The 12,148-nt window shown below is 39.9% G+C and overlaps 1 protein-coding gene and 1 long non-coding RNA gene across 4 annotated transcripts in view; one reads left to right on the top strand and one right to left on the bottom strand.

Moving 5' to 3' along the window:
* Positions 1-743, bottom strand: part of OLFM3 (olfactomedin 3) — a 73,702-nt gene extending 72,959 nt beyond the window's left edge. The window contains exon 1 of the mRNA XM_026094262.2: positions 431-743. Within this exon, the coding sequence (XP_025950047.1) occupies positions 431-541 (111 nt within the window). The 5' untranslated portion in view covers positions 542-743. The remainder of the gene's footprint in view (positions 1-430) is intronic.
* Positions 744-745: 2 nt separating this feature from the next.
* Positions 746-12,148, top strand: part of LOC112989846 (uncharacterized) — a 385,773-nt gene continuing 374,370 nt past the window's right edge. For all 3 annotated transcript variants that reach the window (XR_010390172.1, XR_010390170.1, XR_010390171.1), the window contains exons 1-2: positions 746-1,088; positions 3,422-3,518. This is a non-coding gene — a long non-coding RNA (uncharacterized LOC112989846). The remainder of the gene's footprint in view (positions 1,089-3,421; positions 3,519-12,148) is intronic.

The following is a 12,148-nucleotide window of genomic DNA, read 5'->3' as shown; positions in this document are numbered from 1 at the left end:
CTCCGCCGTGGGTTCAGAGAAATCCCTGCTCATTTCAGTCAGAACTGGACAGCGATCAGAGTTCAGCGGCTAATTGTCCCCACAGTGATTTACCGCCAACAGTCCCAGCGGTCCCGTTGTCCACCGCCTTTTACATGCAACGGGGAAAGAAAATGTGTGCGGCGGGGCGAGGGCGGCGGGGCGGCCGGGCTCGCTGACCGGTGACAGACGCACGCGCTTCCCCGCCTCAAGCGAGGGAGACGGGCGGCTCGGGCCGTCTCCTACCAACTCCCCAGCCCTGCCGGCCGGGCGACAGCAGGACGCGCAGCCGCCTCCCCCGCGGCCCCCTCCGCCTCGCTCGGCCGCTACGGGGCTCGGGGCGCTCGTCCCCTGCGGGGCCGCGCGGGCAGCAGCGCGGCGGCCATGCACAGCGCGCCCGGCCGCCTCCTACCTTGGAAGGGTCGAGGCCGGCCAGCAAGGACAGCAGCAGGAGGTGGAGGACGCTGGCGGGCGCCCGCATGGTGATCCCGGGCTGCCTCTCCGCGCCGCTCCGCCCGGTCATTCTTCCCGCTCCGCCGGCAGCCGCGCGCTCTGCCCGCCCGCCGGAGCCCGAGTGGAGGCGGCGGCGGCGCCGGCAGCCGCCCGGGGGACGCTCATTCCGCAGGCAGCCCGGGCGCGGGGAGGGAGGGAGGGCGGCGCTGCCCGTGCTGCCGGAGCGGCTCCGCTGCCCCGTCCCACCCCCGCCCCTCCCCCGCGCCGCCGGCCGGCCCACCCCGAAACTTCGGGCACGGGAGACGGCGGCGGGCGCGCGGCGGATGTGACATCACCGCTGCCGCGAGGGGCCGCGGACCGTTAGCGGCGACCGTTAGCTGCGCGCGGTCGTTGCCGCCTCGGCGCCGGCGTAGCGGGAGGCTCCCGGAGCCGCAGGCGGAGGAGAGGCGCGACACGGGCTGCTAAAGCGCACGGGGTCCTGGGTCACAGGGCGACGCTCCGTACCCCTCTACACAAGCTTAGCGTTATTTTCCCTGCTGGCGGTGGCAGCCAGGGGCACTTTCCGTTGTGGAGAGCACTGCGCAGACAGGCGCGGCTCTCCCGTTGCTAACAGGCGGGTAGGTGTGGGTCTCCCTCCAGATCTCTCCCCGGTATACCCGGGCTAGGTACTGCGGAGGGGCAAGGGCAGCCCGTTTTGGGGAGCTGGGGGGGGCGCCGCAGCAGAGAGGGGCAGCCAGAGGAGAGGGGTTTTGTTTGGGGCTCCTGCCTTTCCCATGCGCGGCCTGTCGCTCCCCCACCTAGAAGGTCAGTCACGGCTTGGCTGAGCCCTGATGGGAGGAGGGGGGTGGCAGAAGCCACCACTCTGTCCTTGTGGACCAGCATGGGACGGTCATGTCTTTCTCCTTTGCCTGTAAAGCTATGGAGGAAAGGCCTGCGTAGGCAAGGGTCTGTGGAGCTCGTGTGCCAAGGGGTGCCTTGGTAGCCCTCCCAGGGGCATGGTGCATTTCATGTAGATGTAACGTAAGAATTTCTTTTTGACCACTGTAATTATAGCAGCTGGTACTGTTTTGCCAGCCAAGGCTCTAGGCAAGTTCCTGTCTGCCTAAATGGTCACCCTTTAAGGGCTACAGATGGGGAAATACAGGCAAGGATGTGATTTGGTTTTCCTCAGGGCTGTATGCTCAGCCCACAGCTAAGCATGGCCTAAATGTAAACCACATTCACCACAGCGCTATCCTGTTAGCCCTGGGAAAGTACATTCAAATTTTAATTGTTTTCCCCCTCATGACCCATTAACCTGACTATGGTCAGGTTAATCTTAGGTTTCATATTTTATTAATTCTCAAATAGGTTGGGACATACCTGTGCTGGAGTTGGAAAGTAACTGACCTGCAGCTCAGTTTCACCTATAGGTAGATTACCCCTGTAGTGGCTTCTAAAGATCTGAATGGAGATACAGTGCTAATTGTAGCACTTCACATCTTTTGGTAATTATTACAGCAAAATCACATGCCCATGGTCTTGGTACTTTCCAGTTCTTTGTTTTCTTAAGGGCTTCTCTTCTACAACTATTGCTGGTGTTGATTGATTTTAAATACCTGCTCAGTGAGGTTATTTTAAATTTTTGAAAATCTAATCTATAGTTTGGTTGGAGAATTAGAGCCCAGCTGATACCGGAAAAGGTGAATCTCCCTGCCTACTTTGCCCTGAATAGTTGAGGACCAAGAACCATTTCTTCACTCCATCCTCACAGCTCTTTCCCATAGTTGCAATTCTAGAGAGAGAATCTTGAACCTAGCAACATTTCCTGTTATATTTGAAAGAGCCCCAGTACCTGTAGGCTGTGTAAGAATTGCTAGCTTTTATTAAAACATACATAGAATTCCTAGTATTCAGTGATAGCAAGTCCCCCCCACCTTAAAACTAACCTGTGTGTGGTTTAAATACTCGCAGAAGGAAACGCAGAACTTTAAGATGTTGTTACTTTTAGGGGACTAGCCTATCTTCACTTGTGGCTGACAGTGGGGCTGATCAGGAATAAAGAGCAGTAGAGTTTCCTATTTGTACATGTACCCATTCCATATTTTCCTATTACAGTATGATATAGCTTAAGTTATTCTGTTCCTGCATCCTGTTTATTTTCAGCACCTGACAATGAAGTGTGCACTTTAGTATCTTTTTGGGGCCAAAACTACAGCCCGGCTTTCTTTTTGCTTTTCACCATTCCCTTTTATCTTAACTCTCATTTGCCCAGTTTCACACAATTAGAGTGAAGAGGTCGTGGTTCAGTTCTGCTTCAGTCCTAGTGGTTGTGCTTAAGTTCTAGTGGAGAACATGGAATTTGGTGCCTCCTTTTATGAGAGGTTGCCTCAGTTTTATGTATAGACTACGGGGAAGATGGCAGCCTACTTTAGCAACGATTGGCACCGAAGCCACAGGTTATAAAAGGCTGGTGTTTTGACGGAGCATGACGTTTTAGTTTTATGATCATTTTTTTTTAAAGGGAAGAAAATAACCCCGAACACTTATCCTGTGTCACACTTTATTCCCTTCTTGAATTTCTTAGTTATCTTTTCTACTAGTTTTTCCCTCCAAGCTACTTCATACTGTCATGAATTAAGAAGCAAACGTGCTGGCCATCTAATCCTTGCCATTTACAGACTGCAAGGGAGGAGAATAGGACATCGTGGCTGTGTGCCTGGAAGCTGTGGGGATAGTTTTTAGTGCATGGAAGGAAAGGACCTTTCTCTCTGCTCGTAGCCCTCCGTCCGAGTAGAGTGTCGGGTTGCACAGGCCAGTCATAGTATGACTGAGAACCTCATGGACTGGACCTGAAGCTAAACCTCATTTTCTTACTGAAAGGGAAGGAAGGGGGGTAAAAAGAAATGACAGGTAGACAATCAGACAGACAGGGATAGGCCAACTGGATTACCTTTATCCTCTCTTTAAGGACTTGCCGAAGGCTCCTTTTTCATCTTCCTGTGAAAGGAAAGAAAGAAACCACTGCAACCCGGGGACTGAGCTCCTGTGTGCACGCAGTAAGAACAGTAAGTAGTTAGAAGATTATTTGGCTGCATCCATTGCTTTGGTTTGGTTTAGTCTTATAAGTTGTGGTTATAGGAGATGAAATAAAGAGAAACTTCCCTTGTATCAGGATTAGATCAAGAGGGGAGTGAAAGGAATCTGATTTGGGGAAATTAATAAGCTGGGCTAGTCATTCTGTCATGGAGTATAAATGAATTCTTCAACTTTGCATGGTAAAATACATTAGTTTTACAGTTGGCGCTTTTTTTCTGTCGTGACTAGATGTGAAGTTCTCTGGGGTCTCCATTTTTTGTGTACTTTTTCAGCATCTAGAACAGAGAGGCCCACAGCTGTCCTGGATTTTTAGGTGTCATGTAATCTTGAAAAAAAATAGGGTCAAAATATCTGTATAAAGGGAACAACATTTCATTGTAAAACATAAAACAAAAATGCAAAGTATTAATCAGCTAGAGTCCTCTCATACCTGCATTTGGCTTGCCAGCAACTGGCAGTGGGCAGAACTGTCAGCATACTTTCCATTACTCTGAGGTCTGTGTAAGAGAGACTGTGCATAACAATAAGTATGTGATTGAGGCACAAGTTCTCATGGTTTTCTTACAGTGTTTTAGGTAGAACGTATGAATGAATGCTCAAGCCTGGGATGGCATCTTGGTTGAGTGTACATTAGTTTTCTAACCTGATGTCTCCAGGTCTACAAGTCTGATCTTTTGTCTTCGAGAGTTAAGACCACTGTTGAAAGACAAATGGAACAGAAACTTTTCTGTTCACATGCTGTCTGAAAAGATGGCATATCATTGGCATAATGTTCCTGGATCAAGGATGCCAATTTTTCCTGTTGTGGTTTATTATATTTTCGAATTCTGAATTTCTCTCAGGAAAAAACTAACTAGGTTTTCTTTTGAAGTGAAACAAAATTTATGTTTTATGGTGACATTAAAAGTACTTTGACAGATTAATGAAAAACACAGCCATGACTTAGGAAAGACCCCTTTCAGCCAACATTATCTTTTACAACGATCAAGTCTTCCATTTCCATAGAAGGTACATCTACAGAGTGTAGTTTCTTATTCCAAAAAGAAAAAAAAATATGGAATTTGTGAACAGACTTTCACTGAATTTCCAGGTTCTACAATGGAAAGAAACTTTCCCTGGTACAGACTCAGTGATGAATTTTCTTCTACAGAGCATACAGAAGGGAAATCAATTTAGTTAAATTTTTCTGTAGAAAAAGTGTGAAAGGTGTATTCTCTATGGCATAAAGATAAGAGCATATCAAAAAGGACAGCTGCATATATTAGTACGGGTTTAATAATAACTAAAGCAACAGTACCAAAGCACTGAAAATCTGAGATTCTCCAAAGGAAGAAGAATAGCTAGTGTTTTCAATAGAAAAAACTTCTTATAAAAAAGAACGTAGATTATAAAATCACAAGGGCAGGTATAAGAATATTTATTTAAGATCTTTTTTAGAGTACCTCAGTCACTGGTTCTCTTATTTTCCTTTGTACTTCATCTTCCCTTTTCTCTCTGTCCTTTCTTCAGTCCATCATAGATAAAATTGACAAAATTCGTGAACTGTAATCACAGGATGCAAACTTTTTAAAGAGCCTTTGCAAAGCTGTATGTTTGTTTGCATATTCCTCATGCTGCTTGGAATATCTGTCTTTGAAATCACTAAAATATTGAATAGTACAAGTTAAAAATAAAAAAAATGGTTCCCCTTTCCCATGAAAAAAGTGAGACTTCAGATCTCCTGAACTCCTCAGATACTTCCACCTGTTTCAAAGTAATCATTTGTTTGATATATGGAAAGGCACAAAATGTGTTTTAAAAGGGCATTGCATAAATGAAGTGACCCAATCCTGTTCCCCTTGATTTTAACAGTCTGTTAAGGGGAAAGAGAAAATATATAATGAACTTACTTACCTTCTACCCTCCAGCAACATGACAAGACAACTCTCTGAAGAGTAGTGAGAATCACTAGCAATTAGTACCTGAAATAATTAGGTTTGTAAAATGTATCTGAAAAAATAAATGAAATTCAAGTGAATTTGAGAAGTTTTTATTTCTGCTGTGTATGCCAAAATGGCAAGAAAATGCCTGATTCTACAGATCTTTTCTTTTTACCAGAGCTTTTAAGCATATCCTTAAAGCCTAGGAAAATCTATATGAATTACATTTCTTCTTGAATTCTCTGCAGGGAAATGGTTGCAGTCAGGGTAATATACTCAGTTACGAGAGAGAAGAAAAGAGATATTAAAAAGTTACCTGCAGACCTCAATGGCAGAGTATTTGCAATATGATGGCAAGCTAAATACAGCTTGTCTAGATAGTTGGAGGATATGCTCAGCATGTGGCTAAAGTTACAGTAACATCTTTTTGACACCATATTGCAAGACTTTCTGCTAGCAGTTGGAATAAAGACAGGTGCTTGTTCACTTGGGTACACTGGAAACTGAAATTGATAAATTGGATGTAGATATTGAATTCTATATAAATGAGTTCCAAATTCTGCAATCTGAGTTTGATGGCTCCAAAGTACTGATGGGAGTTTTGATAAAAGACAGTGCACAAATGCATCAGTAGAACGACACCCTTAAAATTATTTATACCAGGCCACATCTCAAAACTGTGCCTTTAATCGCAGTACTATCAGAGGTCCTTTTAGACAAGAAAATCTATTTTATACTTACACTGAGTATTTCTTGGGTGTTGAATTTTCCACTAAGTCTGTAGTTATAAAGGTGGTCTAAATTTGGACTATAGACTTCTAGGCTTTTTCCATATTTATGATAAGGATGAAATGTTTGGGGAATTGGGAAGACAGAGTTTAAATACTAAGCCTGTTGACTTTAATGGAGCTGAAATATCCTTGGAGAGCTTAAATATGTCTTTTATTACAGATAAGACTTTTTGATATTTCTATGAGATTGAAGAGAGAAGATAAAAACAAAATTAAACTGTCAATGATACTGAAGCTAAACTTTTCTGGTAGGAAGATGTTATATGTGACTATACTTGTAAGGAACATGAGGGAAACATTACTCAAAAATGTTGTAAAATCAGGTGAACAGAAAAACCATCAGTGAAGTACTAATTTATTCAATTCGTTCAGTGAAGAGTTTGAATGTATTACGTAATATATAGGGATACTGGAGATATGGTACAATATTGAGAGCTAGTGTAAATTACTAGATTTGCCTATATTTGGATAGATTTTGCCATCATATTCAAATATGATTTATATTCATCAGTCATGTAAGGAGAGTCATTTTTGGAATCTGTCAATGCCACAGCGTTGCTTCCTAATCCACATTACTGTATTAGTTGCTTATAATACTGAAAAGGGATTTTAGAAGCATATGTTATCACTGTAGCTGTCCTAGTGACAATTGTACTAAATAGAAGAGTACACTTAGGCCAACACTGTGTATTTTTGGAAATCCTACAGGCCTGGCAAAATGTATTTTGTGTTTCTGTACAATATGAAAATAAGTAAATTGAAAGGTGATTAAAAATAATTAGAATCAGTCAACTGTTGATATTTCTCCTACTCCCCACTCTCTCAAAATGTTCACAAAGTGATTTTCAGTCTTTTAAAATTTTTTGTTATTTTTTGTTTTTCAAGAACTTTTCTGTGACAAATACTTTGTATATATCTTAATAAGAGTGCAAAAATAGTTAAAATTGAAGTTTCTGAAGAAATGTGGTACAGATGTTTTTTCTCAAGGATATAACTGTCAGTTGAATGTTAATATTAAGTGTACTGTAGAGTTCAAGTAGCTGTAAATCAGCAGAATTGTTACTGGCTTTTATGAATATACAGAGTTGCACAAGACATATACAAAAGTATTAGGTACTGGGTGAAGTAGATAGGTTTCTTACAGAAACTGTGTCAGTTAAGCACCTCTTTTAGATCTTTAACTGGTCTGTATTTGGAATTGACTTTTGTTGAATTTTCAGTTTGATCTTAATTTTAATTTGTGAAGAAACTGTCCTAGTAAAGTATTCCCAGATATTTAAAATTCAGATGAAGTACAAAAAGGACTTAAACCCTATGGAAATGCAAATTGTTTTAAAGCTAATGTGAATATTTGCAAATATTTTCACAAAGTGATTCAGTTCAGTTTGTTTTTCTATTGGATATCATTTATGCTTTTTAATTTCAGTCCTTTATTTATGCATTAAAAAAATAATAAAATCACTAAAAAGTCTCTCCCTCTGTCGTTTTAACAGTTAACATCATCTTTAGAGCACCATATGGCTCTGGAATTTTCAAATTTACTAATCAGTTATATTTAACTATAAATTGCTGTACAATAGAAATGAAAATATGTAATTAAAGATTATATCAGATTGATATGTAGGAACAGCATTCTTCATGAAAGTAACAACATATATGAAAAATTCAGAGCTGCTTATGAGCCAAAAATGCTTTTCTTAGATGGTTGTGGAACTCTGCTAACACAAACTTTTTGATAATTTCCCTCCAATATAGGCAATATATCCCGTCGGAATGGAATTTAAGTGTATTATTGGTTACTTGTGACTTTTATCATTTTAAATATCCTAGAACTTGAAGACAATCTTAAGGATTAAGATTTCTTTTAAGAGAGATCATGAAGAAGGCAAATGTATTCTTTATGAGCTCTCGTAGACGTTCTTAAAATTGCATGCGTACGTGAAACCTAGAGAACTAAGGATGAAACGTTTTATTTCTAGGTTCTAGTGCAGATAGTAAAATCTAGTCAGTTATTTAATAGAAATTTGGTTTGGATGACAGATCTTGAAAATAAAGATGGTACAGTTACTCAATATGAATATGAATAGTATCATTTTTAAACACTAAAATATTCAGTTGCCATCATTTAAAATTAAACATTACCTCTTAAAATACATAACTTGCAACCTGTCAAGTCACAGTTAAAGTTGATCTAAGTAGTGGATGATCTGGAAATTAATTTCCCAGCTAAGGCCTAGGAATCTGAAGAATGTTTTAGTATTAAGTATTTCTTCCAGTTCAGAACAGAAAGTACTTTGCAAATACATACTGCCCAAAATAGCAAATTCAGGACTATATGACATAAGATGACACATTTATGAATGTATTTCAATAGTAATTTTTATTCTCTAAGCCTTTAAATGCAAGCAAAATTCAACTGTGACTCATAACATATATATGGATATTTATTGACCTCAGTGTCATAGTAAAAAGGCTGCTTGCAATATTTCTGTGTAACAGCATGATATGTCTTTGTGGGAAGTAAAAGGACCTGAGTATCCCCAACTGTTGATCATTGGGGAGTTCCTGGGCCTCAGCATCGCACAGGACTGGCTCTCAAAATAATAAGAGTAATAAGAAGGACTCACTCATAAAAATTCAGTTGCAGTACCAATCTCTATCATAATCATTTAAGGGCACAAGTCCTTAAAAGAAAGATTAGGTCATGAATATAAACTATAGTGCAAACATTCTGATGAATTTTCTGTTCTGTTCAATTCTGATTTTTTGTGCGTTACCTTCATAACTGAATTTTTTCCCCAAACAGTAATCAGTATATGTCATAGCTCTGTTTTCAGTGAAAAAAATACTGCTAGACTGAAGAAAGAAAAGTTTGCATAGGACTTGCTGCAAAAACAAATGAGCTTAAGAGGAGTGTATTTTCTGTAACACAGTAGTTCATCACTTTAATTTTGAATCTGTTTCAGTTTTAAAGTGCATATAATAGCATGGTGCTATTTGTGGTTCTACTGCAGTATTTGTGGTTCTGTCTCATGTAGCCAGAGAGTATGCTTGTTACAAGCTGAAGACACATGCTATGTTAATTATATGTCTATGTCATGATAATTTTTTGTTAGCTGGCACACATTTGATATTTTAGTTCTACCTGGATGCTAGTATGTAACTAATCTGAAAAAAATCATCCAAGCTTATGCTTACTGGCATGCCCCTGGTGTTTCTGTAGCATTAGATTTTGAACCCTGGTGTAGGATCATAGTTGTGAACATAGTCTGACTTCATAGCTGTCCTTGCTTTGAGCAGGAGGTTTGACTGTAGTCCAATCTCCAGAGGTCCCTTCCAGTCTGAATTACCCTATAATCCTGTATCAAGCAAACCACAAAATTTGAAAGCAATGGCAGTCTTCACAACTGGTTTGGCTCTCTTACTGAGTGTGGAACCTGGAGCCAATTACGATATCCCTTAACATTTGTGAGAAAAGCTGGGCACTATATTGCTCATTAGTATGTATATTGAAATTTTGGACCAATTTGATGCATATTGTGATTTACAGGAGCAGTAGTGTAGAAATTATTCAGTTTTCTAATTTGATGTGGTTTTACTGAAAATTGAAAAGAAAAAAATGTATGGGGTTTTGGTGAGCTTCCCCCTTTTTCAGGAGATAGAGGTGGTCTTTGTAAAAACAATGTCAAGCTTTTTCATAATTAATTAAAGAAAAAGTCATTCCTCTGTCCTGGCCCCTGACCAGCATGTTACAGTAACTTCAGTTTATATAGTATTGCCACTTTTTTATCTTAAGCTGGGGGAGAGTTCTTTAAATCAGGGAAACACTGAGGGTTGTCAGTGAAATATGAGCCGATACCCAGACAGTTAACATACATGCTGCCACAGGGATTTGTACTCCTCTCTCTGAAAGAAAAGCTGTGTACTGCCTTTAAGAAATATGCTACTGATCACCTCATTCATATCCTATCGTCTCAGAAACCAAGTAAACACTTTGCTCTAGTTCTGTGAGAGAATTTGTAGTATATTAGGTTTGCTTGACCAGCAGATTTAAGATCAAAAAGGACACCTTCTTTAAGACTCTTCTGAAGCTTTGGCTTTGAGCCTCTTGATGGATGGAGCTAGGGTATATTCAACAAGATCTTTAGAGTTGTGTGAACATTCACACAGTGCAGACAAGAGCAAAGGGGTTCATAGTTTATGTACTTTAAGCTGCCATGACATTGACTAGCACAGTAATTAATTTGTCAGTGTCTTTAAGAACAATCATACTGGAAGCTTTCTGTGTGTTAATGTAGCAAATCATCTTCATCCATACAAGGCACTGTCACAGCAGGTAGGAATTAACTGTGGAATTATATTACTTCATTCCTGGTATACAACAGTGTTGGAAGAAGGACAACATAAAAACCACTAGGGTGCAATGCAAGACCCCAGCGTTGGAAATATTAAAGCATGGGTTTCACATTTCCACATAGGCATATCCGAACACTACCAAGGTCGGGGCCTGGGTCTGCAAGATAATGCAAAAAACATATGCCATGATCAAGCAGCTGTTTGTGGGTGTCTTTTCAGTAGGACTTACATCCTTTGATTTAGGCCAGTTTTTTAATATTGCCAGATCAAGTGTGGTGTAGTTGTCATATTATCAAACCCTTAAAGAAGAGCAATGAAGGCGTATGTTAACTGTGTGAGACAAATTGTCATATCAGGTCAGAAAAGTTAATTCTTTGATCTACACAGGAGTTTGCAAGTCTGGTGTTTTCCATCGTAGTGTTCCTATCAGACTTGCAGAAACAGTAATAACAGGGTACTGAAGACAAAATCTGGAATGCCATCTGAATTTTTCAGCGATGCTGAATTTTGGCCAGGGCTTTTAAGTGAATGTCTCTATTTATAGGAAAAGTATGATAAACTTGTAATTGTTGCCGAATATTGGGAAATTGTGCTTTATGTAGAGCTGAATATATTGTAAGAACATAATTTACTGTTATCTTCTATGTGCAACTTTAACTGTATTTCTTTTTAATTTCTTTTTTTAACTAATCAAGGAGAATTTCTTCTGTTTGTGTGAAAATATGTAGAAACTAAATTTTAAAGCCTCTTGGCAAGATTTGTGTAAATATGAAGACCAATATGTGTCTTAAATTTATTTTGGAAAAGTTAGTGAAATATTAAATCACCTAAGAAGAAAGGATCATTATGATGTGATTTATAAAACCAGTCACACATGCTACTATTAATTTGTTACAGTACATTACTAAGTAATAGAGTGGGCTGAGTATCTCCCAAGAAATCTTAGAGCTAAAATTTGTTCCTAAAACTCTGTGAAAATTTAAAAATTAGTAGATCTTTTAGCCTGGTTGCAGGTAATTGGCAATACATGAAAGTGCTAAATTTTCTAAGTAATTTGTTTTTTGAATAAATTATTTATTGCCAGTTAAGCACTTTACAGCAGCCTAAGTTCCTGATCCTGCAGAGATTTATATGCGTAGTTATCCTTATACAAAATGGGTAAAATCCAGTGAAGTTGGTAGGGATGTGGTCTGTATTTCTATGAGTATGAAGTGGTGCTGCTGTTTGTTGTGTATCATGATAAATGTGTTCGTAGGTCTTGGGAAGAACAGTCTTTATTTAAGCTGGGATTTCCCAGCCCTTAGACGCACTTGGTTCTGTGTTGCTTGTGAAACGTTAGGAAATATTAGTCCACCATTTTCATAAACTTCGGTTTCTTAATACTTTCTCCTTTCTTTAAACATAAAAGCAAGTTTCCATTTTCTTTTTTTCACTTTTAAATAATTTTCTGGTCCCAGACTAAAAGGTATTTGTTTTTATTTAGATTAATATTAGTCCCAGGCTCTTCTACATTTGTATGAAGTCAAACCTGTC

The sequence above is a fragment of the Dromaius novaehollandiae genome, chromosome 8 (assembly GCF_036370855.1).
Source record: "Dromaius novaehollandiae isolate bDroNov1 chromosome 8, bDroNov1.hap1, whole genome shotgun sequence".
NCBI classification, from domain to species: Eukaryota; Metazoa; Chordata; class Aves; order Casuariiformes; family Dromaiidae; genus Dromaius; species Dromaius novaehollandiae.
This window is presented reverse-complemented; position numbering and strand designations above follow the sequence as displayed.